Genomic DNA, 24,667 nt, shown 5'->3' on the forward strand with positions numbered 1-24,667 from the left:
ATATGGAAAAGCTTTGGAGGCAAAGGAGATTTGTTGTGGCAACAATGGGCTTGAGTATTGTGGATGTTCTTCAGGCATGGCCAAACTAGTGTACAAATTAAATACATATTAAGAGGGAAGGGAAGCTCATAAAGAAGGAGCATATTGGGAGGAGTGGAAGAGGAAAAGAGTAATTTAATTTAATTTAATTTATTATATTTATAGTATAGTGTAAATGTAGTATAACACACACACACAATCTTCAGACTAAGAACCACACAGGACTTCCAAAGAGAAGAGGTGAAATACTCGATATGGGCTAAGAATCCACCATTAGCTCTTAGCTGGAAGCCATTTATTCTCCCTTTCTGATTTGTGATTGGTTGGCGCTTATTCAAGGGTAAGGGAAGGGCACTCTGTGCATGCTTAAAGGTATCTTTTTCCACCCCTGAAGAAATTGCACAGGATACATAATGCACTCATAAAGTGAATTACCTCAGAGGAACTGAGAGGTAGCCATCTCCCTTTATGGGATCCTTGGGGAAGGGAAGTGTTTGTGTCCTGTAACACCGGTCCCCACCCCTTCTTCTTCCCACACAAGGCTGTTAACTTACCTTCAGCCTATTATCTAGAGAACCAGTGTGGTATAGTGGTTAAAGTGTCGGACTAGGATCTGGGAAGTTCAAATCCCCTCTCCACCATGGAAGCTCTCTGGGTGACCATGGACCAGTCACATGCAATCAGCCTAACCTACCTCACAGGGTTGTTGTGAGGATAAAGTGGAAGCAAGGAGGAGGATGTAAACCACTTTGGGTCCCCATCAGAGAGAAGGCAGGATATAAATTAAGCAAATAAAAACATCAGCCATAGGGAAACTTTCTTCTACACATCAGTCTCTGATGCCAACATTTCCTGTCACCATAAAGGCAATGAACATACGCAGCCTCCAGCTCCTGCCAAATACTTTGGAGAACTTTGATTATCCTGGAAGGGTGGAGAGATTTGCTCTGGCTACTCTTCCTTTGCCCAAATTTAGCTTTAAGTACACTCATACAGCAGTAGCATGATTTGCTAATATAGCCAAGTATGGATACATTCAAGCTACTCAATTTGCATATTTTGAACCCACTTTTACTTCCCATTTTCTATATTTATGACCGTTACATGTAAATACCACACATACACACAAACTGTGAAATATGTGGTTTTCTTTTGGGACTATTTTTTTTCCTTAAGAGGAAATATTGTGTAATTAAGGAAACTTCTTTGTTAATGTTCTATGATATGGGTAATTTATACATCCTACAGATTTTTGGCAGAAGCTAAGTGGCACAATAGAAAAATACTACACTATCTTATCTCCACTGTGGACACTGATACAGGATGCTCCAAGTGGGGCCAGGCCTGGAGATCTCCCAGAATTACAAATGATCTCCAGACCACAGAGATTGCTTCTCCTGGAGGAAATGTCTGCTTTAAGGGGTAGATTAAGGCATCATAATCTGTTGAGGTCCCTCCCCTCCTCAAACCCCACTCTGCCCAGGCTCCACCGTGAAAACTCCAGGAATTTTACAACCTGGTAAAGTGTAAAGTATTTATAAGCTAAGAAGCTTGAAGACAGAACTCTGAAGGCAAAGCATATCACCATACTGCTCTCTAGTGGCAGACACTGGAAATCTCATTTCTCTATTCCTTGTGAATAAGAGAGAGCAAAAGTTTTTCAATCTGGGGAAAGAACTACATAGTATGAGATCTTGGGGCAACGCCCAGGTATGTGTGTGTGTGTGGGGGGGGGAGTTTAATTCTATCCCTGTGCCGTGTTCCAGATCTATAGTTGCCTAGCTGAAGCTGCTGCTACCCATCATGCTGTAGGGAAGGGGAAGGGAGAATATCCCCATGAGGCTAACATCTGCTTGAGCAGGGCAAAGAGTGTGAAATGACATGAGTGTGTGTGTGCTGAATGCCCTCTTACCCAGAACCATTGCTCCAATCAATGTTACATTAGCTAGGGCTATATCAAAGTAAAACTATTAATAGATCTCAGAGATCCAGTCTCTCATGCAATCCGTACTTGTTCATTATTGAATGAGAAAAAATAGACTATGTGGCATAAACAATGAACAAATAAACTGCTAGAGTACATCATGTTGTGACATATCACTAAAACACTAGCTAAATACAGCACCATGTTCCAAATAAAGGTGTGTCTACAGCATGTCTTAGAGAACAGCATTTACTCACACCTGTAGTTCTAATGATATCCTTTGTTAGCATAATGTGGGAAAATTTAGTGCTAGAAACCAGTTGTCTCACTCACAAGAATGAATGGGAACATTGATGAACAGAATGCATCATCTGGTGTAGGGCAGCCCTTCTCCTGGGACACTTTTATTCAGCCTCCATCCAATGGAGGCTGATCCTGTATAACAGGATCACACCCAAAGTACTAGACTCAGTTTTGTTGTTTAAGTTATTAATGCAAATTAGAACACAGAGTATGGGGAGACAATTATCGCTATGTGGCTCATTATCCTTTAATCATTCTTTTCTGCCCAACATCTAGGTGGTAAAAGTATCATAATGGGCAATGATTCTGCATTGCAATTATGCATAGGTGCACACTAGCTCCCAGCCCCAATCCCTTTTTTCTAAAAAAAGGAGCAGGCACACTGACAAACCTCATTGTTCTTTACAATAATCTTAGATGGTATAACATATTGACAGTGTAATCCTAAATACAGTCAGAACCTTCTATACCTCTTGAAGTCAGTGGTCTTAGAAGGGTGCAACTCTGTTTAGGACTGTACTGTAAAAGTTCTACAGAAAAGAACGTTGTTGAATAACTTTAAAGACTTATGATAAATTAACAGAACATAATTATACGTTTTGACTTATTGAATACTGCCAAATCAAAGCAAATTAAAGATTTGGGAAATAAACCTGCTTTGCATTACTAAAGATTTTATAATAGTAAGGAGCAGCACCTTTAAGACTAACCAACTTTATTGTAGCATAAGCTTTTGAGAACCACAGTTCTCTTCGTCAGATGCATGGACTATAAAGATTTTATGGCCATTAAGGTGAGAATGCCAAAACTTTGTTATTCATTTGGCCTTCCATTACATGGTGATTACAGGATTTTTTTTACTAAATTGACAACTGCCCACTGTAGATTATATATGCCACTCAATCAAAGGGACCTCCTAACCAAAGATAGCTTGCCCCTTCACATTTGGATGTTAACAAACAGAGGACCCACTAGACAATACACTGTTTGTATTCCTACACATTTGGAGGCAAGGTGGTTGTCTAATTTGCACTTATTTCGTTGGCTGCCTTTCTGCTCCACTCTGGAGCCATTCACAAGTTTCTCCTTGGCCTTTTCCCCATGCCTATCCCTCTGGCGCAGCTCCAATCCTCCCCTCCCCCTATGAGACTTAGAAGAGTCCTCACAACTAGACATGGGCACGAACCAAAAAAGAGTAACAAACCTGTGGTTCGTGGTTCGGTGCTGCCGATGAACCTGAACAAATGAACCATGACGAACATTTCCCGTTGCCAAACCTGTTCGTGATTCATGGGGGTCGGAACGGCCCCCGTTGTACTTAGAGAACCCATATCCACAGGGATTGTTTAGCAGGCTTTCCTCCAGCCAGCACCCAAGTTGGGTCAAGATTGCAATAGGGATCTTACCAGAGGAGATAGATCCCTATCCCAAAAATCCAAGCTCAGTTATACTCTACCTCTCTCCCCAAAGGCTAGCAAGTAGCAAGCAGCAGCTCTGTCACACTCCACTGCTCGCTGAAAGTGAAAGCCAGCCTGGGAGCCCAGTGCTTTTTATAAGCAGAAGTCCCATAGAGCAAGGCACGAGGTCTGTGGTTGGCCATCAGAACTGCCTATCAGGGTTTGCAGGGATGAGATTGGAGTGCCCATGGCTACAGAACACCCCCTCCCCCCGGGTGTCTTCTCCCATGTAACCAATTGTAACCAATTTGCAGCTCCATGGTTGGAAGGAAGACCTGCTGATCAAGGTAAGCTGGGCTTCGATTTGGGTTTCCAGGGCGACAGAAGGAGTGCAGACAGAGTTCAAGCATTCCCTCGGCTCCGTTTCCAAGGGAATTGATTGATGGTGCCTGACTGTCTGGCTTCACGAACCGCAGGCGAACGCAATGAACCAGGCTTCCAATGAATGCTGGTTCATTGGCCATGGACACTCACAAACTGTCGGATCACGAACAGACGATCAGGCGGTTCTTGGTTTTTTTACGTTCGTGCCCATGTCTACTCACGACTACCTGCACTCATAGTGGGTAAAACCCCGCCCAATCTATTGCTTGCATCCCATTTGGCTCCCAGCCCACAGGTGCTCCCCTTCCTCTGGGCTCCTTAGGGATATATCACATTTATCTGCTGCCCACAGATCAGACCTAACCAAAGCAGTCCCAACTTCCCATTTTCTTCACAATGACTATCCAGATCACCACAAGCTAACCATACAAAAAATAATAATTCACATTTCAGAAAAAAATCACTACTTATTTTTATCAGTGTCATTTTTAATTGTACACATTACACTTACAGTACATACACTGGTTATGTTTTATATCTAATTAAAAGCATTTTTGTACATAGGCAGTACATATTCTACTCCTTCTCCCAGCACATACATACACTACAACACTCATCATGGAAAATGACTTGTTAAAAACTACATTCAAAAGGAAGGTTTTTCCTGTGAACTAGACCTAACCCAGGCCCAGTTATGCATTGTCTTTTAATTTCCTTCATTAATTCACAGGGGAGGGTCTCCCATGCAATGCTTACTCCTTCCAATGAGGATCTCCAGAACCCCAAACAAGCCCCACAAAAGTCAACAAAAGGTGTCTTAGATTACTTAACTGATCTACTGAGTTGCAGAGAAAGACATTCTAATCTATGGAGGTACATTGATGTCCTGAGCATGCTGTGCTCCTGGTCTTGATTTCAGTTACAAAAAAGGTTTGCAACTTGGCTACCATCACTAGGTCCTCTTCCTCCTCCTCCTCCACCAGACAAGATCTACCAGGAAATTCTCCTTTACTAGCCCCAGTGGAATGATCTGGAGTTGTAGAAGAGCACAGTCTTTTGTGTGGATTAGCATTTAGGAAGTGCCATTTGGATTTTCCTACTTAAAGCATCAGAACATTTTGGACTGTTCCAGCATGCCATTTAGAAAATAAATAGATATGGAAATACTTTCATTATTGATCTTAAAGCACTAAAGTACTGAGAAACAACTCATTTAAATGGACAGAAGGTATAACCAATTTTATTATTCAGAGCTGAATATTCACACTCCGCAAGCACTTCCAAACAGTTTCCATTCACAGAGCTGGATCCAATGATCTGTGGATGCAAAGATATTTCCCGCTGCCCTCCCCCCATGCCCACAATGTTCTATTCCCAGGTCTGAGGGATCCACATGGTCCAATAGCTATGTAGGTCAGAAATATGCAGTCGGGAGGAGGGACGGTGCAAAATTGGCCTCTCCTCTCTTCCATCAATAGAACTCACCAATAGAAGAGACAGAGTGATTTTGCCCTGTTCTCCTTCCCTACCCATGTGACTATTCAGGTCCTACATCCCCAGGAACAAACTTCCAGGCTCTCCAGGGCAACTGGTTGGCCACTGTGTGAGACAGGATGCTGGGCTAGGAGAACCTCTGGTCTGATCCGACAGCTTCTTAAAACTTCTGGGGGCTGGAAAGGACTTCTGGGGAAGGGGGAATAATGGAAGCATCCACAACTGTCCGCATATTTAAACTGAATTAAAATACTTTTTTTAAAAAATGAAACCATGATTTTTGTTAGGCCAAAAAGCAAGTATAAATACAAATATCACCGTAATCGTAAACATATTGATAGGGATTATCATAAATATTTTGAAATTCAACCTAGCACAGTGATATTTGTATTAATCCTAGCTTTAGAACACTGTGGTCCTTTTCGTTGATTTATATAGGTCAAAGAGCAAGGCAGACTCCATAAAACAGGAAGGGGAAAATCCAGAGTCAGATCCAAGCCCACTGAAATGAATTTCATTGGGACCTGCACAAATGGACTTTCCAAGAGACTGTTGCTCAAGAAATTTGATCCTTGATCTCACTGCATTTGTTTACTAGACCCTTCCTTTTTACTGAACAAGAAAATGCAGGTCTTAGAGGTTTTGTAAAATAGACCTGTTTTCAGAAGAGGAGCTTCTAACCCTGAAATATATGGACCATCAATTATTTCTCATTTAATGTTGAGGTTCAGCTTTGATTCTACTGTATACATTCTGATACAAACTATAATTTTTCAAAATAGTTCACTCTTACGTTAAATATTTATACAGTCTAAGTTAGGCATTAAAAAAAAACACTGAAAATTACAAAAATTGGAAAGTCAAACCTAAGAATTTTTTGGCTAAGAAGCATACAGCACTTATTTATGAAGCAGGGGAGATTGTTTATATAAGTTATAAGAGTAAAACGCAAAGTAGAAAGTTACATTTTAAAGGATTTTTTTTCACTGTGTTGTTTGAGGTTTAGCAGAGGAACCAACCATGCAGATCTTCCCTCTAAAAAGAAAGAGCCAGAATTTGCAACATCCTCCTAGAGTGGGGAAACTGAAACCTTTAGGGTCCTGATTTACTTTTTAACCACAAATTCATACTATGACTAGCAGCAGGCTTGGGTGCTGATAGCTTAGCAATAGTACAGCAACTCTACATAAAGCATAATCACCATTCCAGATACTGAGAGGAAAGGAAATACTCTGATGCAGCAAGTTGTGCTCCAGTTTCCCGCTCCCCATAACAGAAATGCAGACAATCCTGAGCAACAACAAAAAAACCCCCCCATGCATGCATTGACATGATTGTCAGTGGAATCAGAAAGGAGTTCGTAGCATGGGAAAGAAAATGTATGAGTGTTCAAAGACAACATGTTTTCTTTCTAAGATGGTACATAACTGCAAGATAAGAAATCTCTTGTCAGGTCAGGTCAAAAGCCCACTTAGTTCTCTCTCTATCTCCAACAAGAGCAGCATAGATGCCAATCCTCCTTTTCCTAAAAGGAAAGGGTTCACACACTCAGCGATCCTCTATCATGGAGGAACAGCAACACTCACACTCCTCCAAACACACAATGGTGGTGATCTAAGCCTTTACCCTACTACCCACCCAATATGCAGCAGCAGCATCAAATGGACCACCAAGCCTCAAGTAATAATTGGAACATAAAAAACAGCACTTCCAGTTCTCCAAAGTGCTTTCACATCATACACTGCCTGAAGAAGTGAGCTGTGACTCATGAAAACTCATACCCTACCACAAATTTTGTTAAGTTTTATAGGTGCTACTGGACTCTTGCTCTTTTCCACTGCCTTATGCAAGTGATCTTTGCATAGACATGTATGCTTGTGTGCGATACACACCACTTCCTCAGACCTGGGAAGAGGATCACTGACCAGATGAATACAAACCAACCCTATGTCCAAAGTTCTAACAGCTAGTTATAGTGCAACAATCCAGATGGCTGTATTGTCGAAGGCTGTGACACTGAGAGATCTGTTTTTGGGTGCTACACCTCTGAAGATGCCAGCCACAGCTGCTGGCGAAACGTCAGGAACTACAATGCCAAGACCACGGCAATACAGCCCGGAAAACCCACAACAACCATAATCCAGATGGCTCTTGTTAAAAAGCCATACAATGCAAAGTTTGACACAGGTCTCCAGGGGATTCTTGGCCAGCTACTAGGAATCCCCAAGAGCTCCCATCAGTCTCCTCCTACAAACCCATTTCAAATACTTGCACACATGATGCTGTGAGGGTGTGCCTCTTTCTGAACTCATTATCAGAGGAGAAGGGCTGCTAGGGGGCAATCCACTGTTAATTATAGCTTTTCCTCCTTCAGTAGGGCTTTCCACTTCCCTTAAAAATATGCTGCATTTCAGGGGTAGGCAATCTTTCGGTCCCAAATGTCCCCGTCCCCCCCCTAAAAAAGCACTCTATTTGTGAAGATGTTGGTGTGATAGTAAATCAAAGGTGGGAAAGAGAAGAATGTACTTGGCCAGACACACTGGGAACAAGCCAACCCCTAGCATCACTACCAGCATTGCAGGGGCTTGCCTCACCCCTGAGGCAAAGAACTAGCTCCGTGTGTGTCAAGCAAACGGGGTTGACACACTGCTACTCGGTGTGGGTGCTGGGGCTTGCCTGTTCCTGCTGGAGGCCCATCACATTCTACTTCTTCCTTCTCTGATCTACTTGCTTACATAAGGTATGTCAGGAAAATGGCCAGTCTTACCCTAAAGGGCCATGCCAAGAGTGCAGCAAGCTCCTGAGCAAGCATGTAATTCGCCATTAACAAACTGCAAACTTTTCTCCTTCTAGGGGCGGAGGGTTCCTAGAGCAAAGTTGCCGGTCCTTTGCAAAATGCACACAGAGATGCTGTGAGAGAAAGCCTTTAAAATAATAGTTTCAGGTGGGCAGCTGTGTTGATAAGCAGTAGAACAGCAAGATTTTAATCCAGTGGCACCTTAAAGTCCAACAGGATTTCCAGGGTGTAAGCTTTTGAGAGTCAAGCTTCTGAAAGTTAAAGTCCAACGAAGGGAGCTTGACTCTCAAAACCTAATACCCTGGAAATCCTGTTTACCTTTCAGGTGCTACTGGACTAAAACATTTAAACTCATGGCCTAGAATCTCTCTTTCCCCATCACCTTTTAAAAATTTTATATTGTAAAATCTAGCCTGAGGAATAGATCTGGCGAATGCAAAAGCTTGCACACACTTTTGTGCCATCATAGCTGGTCCAAATAAAAGTTTTATGTGGATAGTGGTTTGGTTTTGGATTTTGATTTTGGGGTGGTACAGCTACAAACAACTTCTGATCATTTTAAAATCAATTTTAAAATCATGAACTCCTTCATCTCTCTGTGGACACACTATCTGCATGCTGCAAGAGACACCCTTCTCAAAACCTTTTCCTGCTTTACTCAGACACCAACTTAAAAGGCTAGGTACCACCCAAGAAGCTCATGGCAATCAGGTCTGCAACCTTGGAAGCAAGCCCTACTGACCTCAGCAGGGGAGGGGGGCTCCATTCTAAGTGAACAGCTCTAGGATGAGGCTGCAGCAAGTTCTAGCACTGGCATCTGAAAGGCCTGGCTGTCAAGTTTCAGGGAGGTTCACATACTTGCTCTTAAAAGTTTCCTGAAAAAATATATGGCACTAAGTACAAAACCCGCAGGAATTTCATCCATTTAAGATTGTCCCATTGCCCAGCAAGGCTCCTGAGGAAGATCCTATCAGCATCTCTTCCTCCTCCCCTCCTTTTTTAAATATATAGCTGATGAGATGCAAGTGTGTCCATGAAAGGTCGCACAAGGTTGTCTGTTGAGAAGTAGAAGATCAGGCCAAAGGTGATCGAGATAGGCAGGGCAGGTAATGCTTTCTTGAATACAGCCAGCAATAAAAGAGTTAAACACAAGCCCTGCAAAGAAAAAGAAAATGGTAACCACTTGCCTTCCTGCAGAGTGTTTCCTTACAGATAAAGCAATGCATAAATAATAAATTGCAAATACATATTGCACATAGTGACAAATCCCAGCCTATTTGCTTATATGATCTGAATCTCAGTTTGCTTTTCTAAGTACAATGCACTCCAAAATGTAATCAGGCGGAGATTATGCTGCCTTTGTTATAAAAACAAAAATGTGAATGTGAAAGTTCAACTTGGCCTTGTGTGTACCTGTTTTAGAGCATCTACAAGTCGGCTGGAGAGAACACCTCAATTGTGGCCAGCCAATAATGAATACAGCAGTCGCAGAGTAATAAGCTATACTCCAAACACAGGTTTAGTGGAGAAAAACCATCTGCTCCATGAGGGTGACAAATTACAAGTGATAGTGGCCACGGATCCATCCTGTGGCTGCTGTTGCCATCTTAGAAGCATTTGTCATTTAAAAAAAATTGCTGCAAGACCCTGATCCAGAGTATTGGTGTGGTGTGGCAGCCCCATGAGCTCGTTTCCCACACACACACACACACACACACACACACACACACCCCTTTTTAGTTGCAAAAACAGCCCCCCGTTGCTGTTTTGGCACCTGAAAAGATCCAAGGGGGGGGGACAAGAGAGCCTGGGGTTGCTGCACCACATGCGCTCTGGGGATCGGGACTTCACAGTGATTTTTTTAAAAAAAATACATAATTCCTTTCCCTGTAACTGAACAGTTGACAAGCCATACATCAAAGTATTTTATAAATAATTTATAACTGCATAGGTAAATATGGCTAAATCACATGCACCCTTTTTAATCTTGCCCGACAATAAAGTCTTTAATTTCTGTTGTCCTGAAATATTCTGTAGCTGGTCATTCCAGGGAGTAAAATATTGGTTATGAAGTTAAAGATAATGGGGAAAACTAAAAAGGATACGGGCAACTGAGTCAACTTGATCTTTACAATAAGTACAGAAACGTTTCTCAGGAGGGATTCTACTAAAACGGCTCTTCATCTCAGCAGAAGGTAATGTATTACATCTAAGTAACAAGAAAAAGCAACAATTCTTTGGAACTGTTAAATAAATGAAGTATTTAGATAGCTCAAATATTTTCTGATAAGATAAATGGAAGTAAATAGGAGAGCACTTCTGATCTGCTTGGAGTTTTAGTATAGCCCAATCTTTTTAAAGTAACCGGTATACTGTTTGCAGAAATTTTCAGTGAATCCCTGAAATTTAGGCTCAGGTTTAGTATAGCAAGCTTTGAGTCAATTGGGCTGAGTTACTAATTGCAGGAAGGATGGTACAGCATTACGTTCACAAAGTGATAATCTAAACTTGATAGCATGGTACCATGCTATTGTTGAAATCTGAGGAAATTTGTGTTCTAGCTGCACCACAGCCAAAGGTACACTAGGAAGAAAAAGGATCTTATGGAAGAAGAAGAAAAAAAACTACAAATGCTTCTAAAATGGCAATGGCAGCCACAGGGTAGACCCGTGGCCAATGTCACTGTCTCAATCACTGGCCACTGGCCACCTGCTTCTGAGTAGATACTTTTGACATATTTTTAGCCTCTACTTCTTCCAGGAAGCTTAGAGCGCTAAGTGTGTCCCCCACTTCCATTTTATCATCACAAGAATCCTGTGAGGTAGGTGGGGCTGGCAGGGTATGTGACTGGCTTAAGAACACACAATGAGTTCCAGAGCTTACAAGGGATTGCACCTGGTCTCCCTTATCCTAGTTCCACAGTAATCTGAGGTCCCCAACCTTGTTGAACCTGTGGGGAGTTTTTGAACCAAAGCTGGCTACTGTGTGGAGCACACCTACCACAAAATAGCTGACATGGTATCTGGGGCCAGTCATAAAATATTGGGAGGTTCCAAGCCAAGTGTCCTGCTGTGATGGAGGTAGCCATTTCCAAATGGCTGCTCCCTGCAGACATACACATGATGCCTCCTTGAGTCCTTTAGAAGCACTTCCTGCTCTAATGTGGAAGAAAGCCAGCTTTGACCCTTTGATTTGGAGAGGAGATGCCTTGGGTAAGAAGGAAGGGGGCACCAGGCAAAGCGTCAGTGGGCACCATGTCACAGAGCACTGCTCTAACCATTATACCACTCCAACAACATGTCAATGTGCTACATATAGATTTTTATAATTCTGCTTACTATGAGGATGGCTACGAAACAAGCCAGAGTTGTATTCCAGTCACCGCTAGCAGTGGCTGCTGCTTTACCCACAAGCACACTGTAGAATATGAAGTCTCCAAGGCCTAACTTGACGCCTCCTATTGAAAGACATAAAAATTGAAGTTTAAAAACAGAATCACACACACAACACACTAATCTCTTGCTGCTTGTCAGTCCTGAGTTACTTCATAGCCCCTCCATTAAAAAAAATATGAGGGAGGATTCATACCAGAAAGCAAGGTGTGACTGAAAGAGGAGGCTTGGCCCAGATTGCTTTGTGAGCTTCTTGGCTGAATGGGAGTACACTGTCTGGATGCAAAGCAGAACCACTCCTTGGGAGTAAGGTGAGGTAAAAGCTTATGAGGAAAAATAACATGAAAAGCCCTAGATTCATATATTTAGGGCCAAATTGTTAAGAATGCTTCATTGACTTAGGGTTACCAACCTCCAGGTGAGGCCTGGAGATCTCCCAGAACTGCTATAGAGATAGTTCCTTGGAGAAAATGGGTTTATTGGAAGGCAGACTCCTTTGAAAACTGCCATCAATATGCATTTATATTCCCATTACACTTATGAAGCAAAGAACTAGGTCTTGCCCAAAGTTACTTTTAAGTGCACAGAACCTGTTTCCATTTCCATCTTCAAGATTTAACCAAGCTATATTGACAACTGTACCTTTGCATTCTGTGGGAGTTGGAGATAAACACATTAAATAATTAAAGGCCCCTTTGGGTTTGAACTACCCAGCCACAGAGGAAGAAGCCTGCTGTGACTCTGCATGACTCACTGCTCTGCTCTTGCTTCCCTTCAATCATCCTCCACAGGAGGCAGAGTGCATCACTGCATCAGGTGTGATTGGGATCCATTTACTCTCATTGCCAAAATGCAGCAGAATCATCTGTTCTCAGGACAAGCATGCCTAAAACAGTTGTGTGGGCTTCCTGAAACAGTGATCTCAGATGCAGTAAAATTAAATCTTCTAGGACATAAGAGTGAAGTATGTGTCAATTTTAATTCAGAAAAGTGTGCCTCAATTTGGAGAAGTTGGAGATACTGATCCAAACATAATTTAACACATTCATTTTCCACTCAAACCAATACAACAATCTCTAGGAATATAGCCATGCACTGGATTGTACCTTCTATTCGTTACAAGTTCCATGGGCAACATTTACATCAGAAATCTCTTGGTTTTTTATCATCAATGGTAATTACAGTATGCAAACGCCACAGGATACAAATACATAAGTTGTTGATTCATTCCAAATCAGATCTCCTTCAAGAATAAGGTATGAATAGCTGGTGCAGGTCACATAGTTAGATAGCAGCCACGGCAGAGCATATACTTGGCATGCACAGTGTCAGTCACTGGCATCCCCATCAGAAGGGCCATGGAGAGCAGAGGCTTGAAAAAGATATCAGCTTTCCAAGGCCTTGGGCAGAGGTCACAATTTATTTAAAGTTGTATATTCCACCTTGCCTCTGGTTCAGGGTAGCTTATAACCAACAGAAGTGATCAATAAACACAGGAAACTGCTTTATAGTGAATCAGACCCTTGGTCAGTCAAGGTCAGTACTATCTATTGGGTATATGCATGCTAAAACGGATCCTGCTGCTCCTGCAATTCTTGCAGTCAGAGAACTGTGGCACACAACATCACGATAATATCAATTTGACCACGGCAATACAGCCCGGAAAACCCACAACAACTATCGTTCTCCGGCCGTGAAAGCCTTCGACAATATCAATTTGACCCATTTTCACATTCTAAATTAACATTATGGGCCAATCCAGATCTAAAATTTGGGAGGAAATCTTTCCTACTATGGAATGCTTGGACAGATAAGGAGGATTATAGGTCTGGATCAACTGCTAGGCTTTGACAAGTTTTTGTCATTTTCTTAGCCAAGGTCTAGATATGATTTGCTGAATGAAAATATTTACAACTACAACATCTGTTGGTATCTAAATATGGTTGTATTTATTTATTTATTTTCAATTTCTATTCTGCCCTCCCTGCACCAGCAGGCTCAGGGTGGATTACATTCATATACTTTAAAATTTACATTTCACAATTTAAAAACACAATAAATACAATATAAATATTTTAAAACATAAGCAGCACAGAGATAGAAATAGTTCTGCAGCACTGTTTCAAAATCTCCCTCACTTCCAGAAACTCTCATTGAATCAATACAGAAAATGAAACCTACAGTATTTGTTTATAAATATACGATATTTGTTATCAAACATGATATTCAGAGTCTCAGGAATGAATGGAATAAGGAGCTAGATCACCCAGTTTTGATAAAGCCTAAAAATGAGCCGTGATTTATTCAGCAAATCCATTCAGCAAAATATTGTTCAGTGTACATTGGACACCACATCTCCTATTTAAATAAAGGAATATGTAGTGTCTAATTGTTGGTGCTGTAACTCATCAGATGTGTCTCTTAAGCACGTGCTTTGGGCATGTCCAGTTATTCAGGGTTTGGGGGAGGAACTTAATACTCAGAACTTTTGTATTAGAATAGTCATTGATTTTTGAGAATGTTTATGTACTTTTAGTCTGTCTCTTGGAGTATAACTGATGGTCAATGAAAATGGGTCCTCCAGGCCCTTGCTAAAAGACTCCTATTACAATGCTGGAGAGAACAATGCCCAACTTCCATAATTTGATGAAGACCTTATAGTTATTAATATTTGAATGTATGGCATATAGACGATAGTTGTGGGGGGGGGGGGCTTATTTTTAGATATTTAGAAACCTTTTACAGATGCTTATGTGTAGACTCCACACTATTGTTGTCATATTTTACATACATTTTGTATGTTTGTTTTAATTTTTTTAAATTAAAGTGTCTAAATGTCAGTACTGTCTACTCAGACTGTCAGTGGCATTCCAGGATCTCAGGCAGAGGTCTTTCATATCACCTACTACCTCGTCCTTTCAACTGGAAATGTCAGGGACTGAATCTGGGACCTGCTGCATGTCAAGCAGATGCTCTACCACTGAGCCACAGCCACAGCCCATCCCTCTAATACACCAACAACAGGAAAAGCAAGAGCACTGGCACTCAATAGCCATAACAGATCCAACTCTGCAGAAGCCAGCTTCTGTATTGGTCCTATGAGATGCCTATAGTAAGAGTTCCTTCCATACTTCTCCCAGCAGCCTATTCCACATCAGTGAAGCTGCCACTAAAAAAGCACAAGCTCTTGCCATATGACCACACTGGCCAAACAGAGTGCACAACAAGCTCTAAGCTGGCATGCTGGCTTATCTCAAGAGAGGCTGTCCTCTGGATCACAAATGGAACAGATACAAGACAGCACACTAAACTGACAGATGGGGGAAAGACAGCTGAATGTCAGTGCGAGTACACAAAGTGGGACATTGCTCAGGAGAGCTTTGGGCTCATGTGAGTCGTCTTTTAAAAGGAGATTCTCCTGCAAACCCAATAAAAGACAATACAAATGGAATTTGAGGGACCTAGCGGGGTGGTATGAGGGGAATCAAACATTCTGTATGAACATACCTGGCTAGGGGGAGGAGAAAATGGAATGCAGGCTAGAAGCAAATGGAAAGCCAATAAAGTGTCTTGGAACAGGCAGTATATAGAAGCCAACTCATGCCACACAATGGGCTCACACCTGCATCTTAACACTGATATTAACTATATGACTTGACTGATACTTAACTATATGACTTCAAGCCCTCCTGGAGGACTGGGGATGTGCCACAAGATTGTTATCCCAATCTTTAAGAAAGGGAGGAAGGATGACCCAGGAAACTACAGGCCGGTCAGTCTGACTTCTGTAGCTGGGAAGATATTAGAACAGATTTTAAAGGGATCAATCTGTAAGCATCTGAAGGACCGCTCAGTGATCCGGGGAAGTCAGCATGGTTTTGTTCCTAACAGATCCTGCCAGACCAACCTGGTTTCCTTCTTTGATCGAGTGACCAGCATACTGGATCGGGGGAACTCTGTTGACATGATTTATCTGGATTTCAGTAAAGCTTTTGATAAGGTCCCCCATGACATTCTGATGGGCAAACTGGAAGACTGTGGAGTAGACTATAGGACAGTTCGGTGGACAGGGAACTGGTTGGAGGACTGCACTCAAAGAGTGGTGGTCAACAGCGTTTCATCAGATTGGAGGGAGGTGTCCAGTGGGGTGCCACAGGGCTCGGTTTTGGGCCTGGTACTTTTCAATATTTTTATCAATGATCTGGATGAAGGAGTGGAAGGGCTGCTCATTAAATTTGCTGATGATACCAAATTGGGAGGGGTAGCAAACACCCAAGAAGATAGAATTAAAATTCAACAAGACCTGAATACTCTGGAGAAGTGGGCAGCTGTGAATAGGATGCAATTCAACAAAGACAAGTGCACAGTATTACATCTGGGCCACAAAAATGAGAAGCACAAATACTGGATGGGGGATACACTTCTGGGCAGTAGTATATGTGAAAGGGATCTTGGGGTAAGAGTGGACTGTAAACTGAATATGAGCAGTCAGTGTGATGCGGTGGCAAAAAAGGCTAATTCAATCCTGGGTTGTATCAAAGGGGCCATAGCATTGAAATCGCAGGAGGTCATAGCCCCTCTCTATACTGCCTTGGTCAGGCCACACCTGGAGTATTGTGTGCAGTTCTGGAGGCCTCACTTCAAAAAAGGATGTGGACAAAATCGAGAGGGTGCAGAGGAGAGCGACGAGGATGATCAGGGGTCTGGAGACTGAGCCCTACGAGGAAAGGCTGAGGGCCTTGGGAATGTTTAGTTTGGAGAAGAGGAGGTTGAGGGGGGACATGATTGCTCTCTTTAAATATTTGAAAGGCTGTCATTTGGAGGAGGGCAAAGAGCTGTTCCAGTTGGCAGCAGAGGGTAGGACGCGAAGCAATGGGCTAAAACTACATGCACAAAGGTACCGACTGGATATTAGGAAAAACTTTTTCACCGTCAGAGTAGTTCAAAAGTGGAATTAGCTGCCTAGGGAGGTGGTGAGCTCCCCCTCACTGGCAGTTTTCAAGATGAGGCTGGATGAATACTTGTCAGAGATGCTTTAGGCTGATCCTGCACTGGGCAGGGGGTTGGACTAGATGGTCTGTATGGCCCCTTCCAACTCTATGATTCTATGAATTGGTAAGACTTGAGAATGATATCTGCCAGTGGGATGACAGCTTCTGAGGAAAAAGTCAAAGATGACCTCCAAGGCTTGATGTATTTTGTACAATTGCTCATAGATTCTATGGAGCTTGTGCAAGAGACTTGCCCTAGTGATCATTGCAAACCGATAGGCACTTTAGAACACACTCCCTTCAGGACATTAGAGAACAAAGGTATTAACAAGCGTATTTGTTCTAAGCCTGTATGAGAAAATACCAGCTACAAAAAGACATTAAATGCCTCACTTACTTTCTTCCTCCTCTGTTTCTTCCAAGGAAGATGCGACTGGATGGTTTGCCATTGAATTTCTCATCTCTGGAATTTCAGGCTCAGTGTATGAAGAACTATCACGGTTCTCTTGTACATCAGCTGGTTTCCCCACACAAACAGATCATATGGGATTGGGGCACCAGGGTGAGGGGTGGGGTTAGGAAGACAAAGTCATTCAATGTTAGCACCTTAATTTACTGCTTTAAAAAAAAACGGGAGTCCTCTGCAGAGAGGAGGAAATCTTCCTCCGATTTTTATCTCTTCTCGCTCTCTAGGGAAGCTGTTCTTCAGTACCAATACACCCTCCTTGTGCTTTGTCCTGTGCAGAGTTATGCAGTAACTCATGCTCCATTCTTCCTTAACCTCCCCCTGCCACAATGTGCCCACAGTTTCCTCCTGCACTGTGTGGGTCAAAAGGTGTAATTCTTCCCCAAGGGATGACACCTTGAGGATTTAATCCCCTGAGAAAACAGTCCTTGGTAGAATCTTCAGATATTTTCCCCTACATGTATCTTTTTAAACAGAACTGAGAATCAGAGTGTTGCTAATAAGTGCAGGTACTCTAAAGTTGTTTCCAGGGACAACAGTCACTTGGGATTATACTGTATGTACTATACTGTGTTTTTAAGTGCAGTGCTTCCAATTTCTGTGGGTTGTATGTCTTATACTAATCTTAGCGCATCATTTTTTATCTGTAAATTGCCTTGAATGAGAAAGGTGGACTATAAATGAAGTAAATATATAATGTTTCAGTGGAAATACAGCTGGAGAGAGAGAGGGCCCTGTATCTGTTGTTCTATTCCAGAAAAAAGCAACCCCAGTACAGAACCAAATGTAACACACAGTTTGTCCAACAGAGCTTAGCACATCCTGCAAAACTTCTATTAATTTTAATGGCCTCGTCCTGCACAAGTGAACAGCAGCCACCTTGCAAGAAGATTGTTGCAGAATGCCACGTGCTTTAGGACACGTGCCAGGTGCAACATCTCTTTGTTAAGGGGGGGTTAGGTCACCTGGATCCCATGCTTGTGGAGCAGATCCTCTACGTGCTGGACACTGTTTTGCCATTCCTACTGTCCACATCATAGCAGCTGTTGAGGAGAAATGACTCTAATCAGTGACTTGAGCAACTAATTTTGACATATCAAAACTGAATTGCTGAAGGCAATATGCACAATTGCAACCTTTGTTGCTGTTTAAATACGGCCTGCAGCTTTGGGTGTTTCAGAATCTCCCCCACTTCTGGAAACTCTATTTGAATCAACACAGAAAACAAAACTTACAATATTTGATGTTGGTTAATAAATATGATACGCAGAGTCTCAGAGATTAATGGACTAGTGAGCTAGATCATCCAGTTCTGCCAAAGCAATGGGACATGGCTTTAAGCCTCATAGCTGTTGCTTCTATGGATCTTAAGCTGCGACTTATTCAGCAAAAAATTATGTTTAGGATGTACTGAGCACCACAGCACCTTTTTAGTAAAAGATTAAGTACACGTCCAGTTGTTGTTGGTGTAACTTACATAATGCTTCTCTTAAGCATATGCTTTGAACATGTCAAGTTATTTGGTCCTTTGGGTAGGAAGTCATTACTTGTATTTCTGAGGATGTTTATGTAATTTTAAACTAAATTTAAATTGCCTGTCTCCTGGACCCTCCGTGCCCTTACAGTTGCTAAAAGACTTATACTGCAGCATTGGAAAGACAAAAACCCATGTCCTGTAACTCACTGGATTGAGGACCTCATAAACTTATCAATATTTGAACATGTCATATGCAGATAACAATTGTGTATGGACTAATTTTAAAATATTTGGAGACCTTCTCTAGAAGTGTATGTGTAGATTTGCCAGCATTCTTTTTTGTTTGTTACTTTTTTTGCTTTGCACAAATAAATAAAAATAAAAGTTAATTTTAAAAGCCTTACCAAAACTGTATTTTTCATTCTGTATAAATGTGTTAACTCCCCCACCCAACCAAACACACACACACACACACACACACACAAACCCTTGTAGCAGCTTTTTTGTTTATGGAGGGTTGTAAAGAAGTCATGTGTTTAAACTATTTATGGGGGGGAGAGTGCAGAAATGACAAATATGGCTGGAGAAGGCAAGCTCCCATCATATCAAAGTTACAGCAGGAAGCTGGTGTCGAAACAACTTCCTTTCAGCATTTTCTGAAGCACACAAATCAATTTTGTTGTCAGAAAGCTGAATTCTGTGCTAAATGTTACATTCTGTGTTTGTAGGTGCAGCTATGGTGCAAATAGGTGTGCGCAGGCTATATTCAAAGTGTTGTCAGGAAAAGTGTACCTGTTCTGACATACGCCCATTTTTCTTATTTTGTACTGTTATAGCTGACTGATAATTTACTACGAGTTCTCATACTGGGGTGTGGGAACAGCACATACATACACGCATGCAGGCACGCACAGAGGAACTTCATGTTTTACTTACAGGAATAAATAAGTGCAGGAAATATTGGCTCATTTCTCTCTTGCGCTGTTTCCACCAACATTCTGAGTGGTCCTTTTGGACATAAAACTGCCATCAAGTCTGGGGAAAGAGGGGGGAAAGGTGATTACAAGTATTTTGCATTCTTTTTGTATCATCTTCTAGTAGGCTGTCTCTCCCAGAGTGTCTCAAAAATGTACCTATAGGTAACATATTTTACAAAATCGCTCCAATGTACAGGACTTCTTGTGCACTTCTGTGATTTGTTGCTTCTTGATCAACTAGGCAGCTATGCAAGTAAAAGGTTTATGGCCGGCTCTAACATTAGGTGGAGCAAGACAACCCACTCAGGCAACAGATTTGGATACCGTTTGATGTGTTTGATTTTTTGGAAAGAAGCCCAGAAGAGCACCAGTTAAGTAAGAGTATTGTGAATCACATTGGCGCAAAGGTACTCCCTCCCAATCTTCCCCCAACACATACTGAAATCTGAAATTGACTCTTAAGTGGAACACAAATAGTAATGCTTTCTCAGATGTGGTATAAACAACACACAAATGCAAACGGACTTTGTGCAATACTGCTGGTGCAAACATTCATTTAGATTAGCTTCTCTGCCTATATTAAAGAAACGCCTTATGAAGCAGGAGGAGAAATTGCCCTTACAGACATACCATAAACAGATATGGCTCCTAGAATGACCCAGGCTGACCATTCTGGCAGGTATTTAATGAAAACTAAAGCCATCAAGGCACTGATCATGATGAGGTAGGCTTGCTGGAGCTGCAAGGGCCCCTTCCAGTGGATGCAAATCATCCCAACAGCTCCGAAATTCCAAATGACGAAGAACAATGTAGGGTAATCCATAGCCACGTTATAGGTCTTTAGCACTTCACTATGGAACATAAATCAAGAAGATTAGCCAAGAAGCACATGAAGTAGCGACCAGCTAACAAAACAGCAGCAGCCAAACAATGGATAGAAAAATGCACAATGCTGTCACATCATAACAGAGTATAAATGATACTAGTCCTGTTTACAAGTTACAGAGAACACATATGCAAGTTACATTTGATTTTTCTTTATGTATGTGTTGAGTAATGCTCAAGTTTCATTCAACACATGCACAGCTGAATCTGTGAATTAAACACCACATTTATCCAAGTACTGGACCCCAGTTTCATCGGTAAAGTGAACAAGTGTTGGCTATTTCTTACAAACAGGTTGCACATGTACATGCAGGTAATACAAGCGTTCAGTGTAACATGGACAGAGATGCTATATGAGAGGCAAGAAGGCATTTCCAATGGCAACCTGCGTCCCCATAACCTACACTGAGTTTCCCTGTGAGGAGTGTAGGGAGGTTACCATGTCACCTTGAGACAATAAAGATATACTGAAAAAATGAGCTGGAAGGAGGGAGACTAAGATGTTTGTGCCTCACCACTCCTCGTCTTTCTCTGGTTGTTTAAGGCACTTTTAAATAGACAAGCTATCTATTCCCCATTTTGTAGAGGCAAAAGCTGCGTTAAACTAGTATTATCACAAATATGTGTTCAATCTTTACCAGGATGTCTAGTCTCCTGCTAAAAACAGCAATTTTATGGATGTGACACAAGTTGCCATTAAAGTCTGTTCAAAAACACAGTGGTAGTGCAATCCTAAGTAGTTTGCGCTTCTAAACCATTCAACTTCAATTGACTAAGAAGGGTATAACTCTATTTAGAACTGTACGGGAATCAATTTTCCTGGCTAAATCAATTGATTCAAATTTCTGAAGTGTGCAGCGACTTTTAGAAGCCCAAGCACACCTCCTTAGCACATACAAAAAATAAGATTTCTCATATTTTGCTTGTGGATGCTAATTCTCTACCTGTACCTTATCTCTACTGAAAATATGGTTATTTGAGTACTGTAGGAAGAGCTTTCATATCTCAATCAATGATGAATGTTTCACACATGCAAATCTTCACTACTTGATTTTGTTCCCACCAAATGATAAGAATGCATGGGTGAACACCTCTAGATCTCATGCCCCAGTGATACTTCATGTATACATTAGGGGTTAAGTAGCAATTGGCCTGATTCAGCAGTAATAGTTTGATAACTGCAGGATAAATGAAGCCATAATTTCAAACTTTTGGTCTATCTAGCACAGTAAATCATGTTTATCTCCAAGCCACTGTTCTGTCACCTCAACACATTTAGGTGGAAACTCTCCGCTATATGGGAAATCCTGATCCATTTTCCTGTCTGAAGTGATAAAGCTGACAAATCTCATTACATACAAATAACTGGTCTATAAAATGAATGAAATTGCTACATACTGTCACATGAGGGTATTAATTATTCATACAGATTTTTAAAAGTGTTTTGTTAATACAAGGAAAGTAATGGCAATTTCTAAGATTAAGAGAAAGCAAAAGGATGACATAGGCACATACTCTTTCCTTCTAAATGTTCTGTTGTTCATGCAAGATGACTACCACTGATCCCTATCTTTGTACCCCAAGGGGCAAAAGCTTAGGAGAATTCGTCAAATAAAGTTTAAGACATTGCTAAAACACCTAACCATTAGTGGTCCTCACTTACCCAAGATAGATGTAGGTGAATAAGAACAGCAGCATCAAAGATGAGAGAATCAGCCAGCCATGAATAAACTGTTCAATGAAAGGATATTCTTGGTGAGAGGACCATTTTTTAAAATTAGATTTAGGTTTCTTATTAGCTTTGTCTCCAGAAACACGTCCCCAAACATTAAAATACATAATAAAATCACTAGAATCAATAGCCACAACAGCAGAATAAAATAGTAGCATAAAAGGCACAAACAAACAACTTTGATGCGGCATTTTTTTTAAACTATTGTAAAATCATTTCAACACAGGCCAACTAAAATAAAACACAAAGAACAATAAATACAAAGCCTATACAAAGGAAAGTATTTACTTGGCACCTAGAATTTAAAATGCTAGTTTTGAATTGTGCCCAGGAATAAATTGGCAGAAATATAGTTCTTTTAAAACTGACAATACATGTCCTATGTAGTTTATGCCAGTCAATCTTGCCGTTACATTCTGTACCATCTGAAGTTTCAGGACAAGTTCCAAAGACTGCTCCTGACAGAGAGCCAGTTTGGTGTACTAGTTAAGAGCGCAGGACTCTAATCTGGAGAACTGGGTTTGATTCCTCACTCCTCCACTTGAAGCCAGCTGGGTGACCTTGGGTCAGTCACAGCTTCTAGCTTTCTTAGCCCCACCCACCTCACAGGGTGTTTTGTTGTGGGGATAATAATGACATACTTTGTAAACTGCTCTAAGTGGGTGTTAAGTCATCCTGAAGAGCAGCATATAAATCAAATGTTATCGTTGTTGGTGGTTGTGTGTTTTCCGGGCTGTATTGCCATGGTCTTGGCATTGTAGTTCCTGACGTTTCGCCAGCAGCTGTGGCTGGCATCTTCAGAGGTGTAGCACCAAAAGACAGAGATCTCTCAGTGTCACAGTGTGGAAAAGATGTTGGCAGGTCATTTGTATCTACTCAGGAGGGGTGGGGTTGAGCTGAGTCATCCTGTAAGAGTTTCCCAGGGTGTGGAATGCTAATGGTGGGAGGCTTCACTGTATCCTGAGGAGGTTCTTTTGCATATGGATTGGTACTTGATGTGCTAATCTTCTCTGCAGGGCTATTGTCGAGTATAGAGTGTTTTGTTAGCCTGGTGTTTTTCAGAACTGGAAACCATGCTCTGTTCATTCTTAAGGTTTCTTCTTTCCTGTTGAAGTTTTGCTTATGCTTGTGAATTTCAATGGCTTCCCTGTGCAGTCTGACAAAGTAGTTGGAAGTGTTGTCCAGTATTTTGGTGTCCTGGAATAAGATACTGTGCCCTGTTTGAGTTAGGCTATGTTCAGCCACTGCTGATTTTTCAGGTTGTCCAAGTCTGCAGTGTCTTTCATGTTCTTTTATTCTTGTCTGGATGCTACGTTTTGTGGTCCCGATGTAAACTTGTCCACAGCTGCAGGGTATACGGTATACTCCTGCAGAGGTGAGGGGGTCTCTACTGTCTTTTGCTGATCGTAGCATCTGTTGTATTTTTCGGGTGGGTCTGAATACTGCTTGAAGGTTATGCTTTTTCATAAGCTTTCCCATCTGATCAGTAATTCCTTTGATATATGGCAAAAACACTTTTCCTGTAGGAGACTGTTTTTCCTTGGTTGTTTGATTCATCCTGGGTTTGATTGCTCTTCGGATTTCATTTCTGGAGTAGCCATTTGCCTGAAGTGCGTGGTTTAGATGATTGATTTCCTCATTGAGAAAGTGCGGCTCACATATCCGTCTTGCACGATCCACTAATGTTTTCATTATGCCTCTTTTCTGTCGGGGGTGGTGATTGGAGTTTTTGTGTAAGTACCGATCAGTGTGAGTTGGTTTCCTGTAGACCTGGTTTCCTGTAAACACTCTATACTCGACAATAGCCCTGCAGAGAAGATTAGCACATCAAGCACCAATCCATATGCAAAAGAACCTCCTCAGGATACAGTGAAGCCTCCCGCCATTAGCATTCCACACCCTTGGAAACTCTTACAGGATGACTCAGCTCAACCCCACCCCTCCTGAGTAGATACAAATGACCTGCCAACATCTTTTCCACACTGTGACACAGAGATCTCTGTCTTTTGGTGCTACACCTCTGAAGATGCCAGCCACAGCTGCTGGCGAAACGTCAGGAACTACAATGCCAAGACCACGGCAATACAGCCCGGAAAACCCACAACCACCATCGTTCTCCGGCCATGAAAGCCTTCGACAATACATCGTTATCGTTGTTATCATCATCATCTAATTGGATCTGATCAGAGTAAGGATAAATATGGCCAAATCTCAAGAGTAGGCTGGGAGACTATCCAAAGTTGATAAATTGTACTACAGGTCTCAGAGGAGACCTGAGCTATCCTCTGTGAGCAGAGAATAAATAGCATAGATGTCCATCTTTCAGACCTAAACCATTGAGGGTCATATTCAGCACATGTAAGCAATTATAAAAACTTTTAAGTGATCGGAAGTATCAATATTTTTGCA

The 24,667-nt window shown here is 41.7% G+C and overlaps 1 protein-coding gene across 2 annotated transcripts in view; it reads right to left on the reverse strand.

Annotated features, from left to right (window-relative positions):
• Positions 1-5,271: 5,271 nt before the first annotated feature.
• The window catches only part of PSEN2 (presenilin 2), a 37,655-nt gene continuing 18,259 nt past the window's right edge, over positions 5,272-24,667 (reverse strand). Inside the window, exons 5-11 of one of the 2 annotated variants that reach the window (XM_054980863.1) lie at positions 22,190-22,257; positions 20,272-20,492; positions 19,601-19,699; positions 18,153-18,230; positions 17,119-17,238; positions 11,677-11,795; positions 5,272-9,493 (exon numbers count right to left, since the gene is read on the reverse strand). In XM_054980863.1, coding sequence (XP_054836838.1) covers positions 9,338-9,493; positions 11,677-11,795; positions 17,119-17,238; positions 18,153-18,230; positions 19,601-19,699; positions 20,272-20,492; positions 22,190-22,257 — 861 coding nt within the window. In that variant the 3' untranslated portion in view covers positions 5,272-9,337. The remainder of the gene's footprint in view (positions 9,494-11,676; positions 11,796-17,118; positions 17,239-18,152; positions 18,231-19,600; positions 19,700-20,271; positions 20,493-22,189; positions 22,258-24,667) is intronic. The other variant, XM_054980871.1, reaches the window with a different exon arrangement.

Source organism: Eublepharis macularius, chromosome 1 (genome assembly GCF_028583425.1).
Source record: "Eublepharis macularius isolate TG4126 chromosome 1, MPM_Emac_v1.0, whole genome shotgun sequence".
Lineage (NCBI taxonomy): Eukaryota > Metazoa > Chordata > Lepidosauria > Squamata > Eublepharidae > Eublepharis > Eublepharis macularius.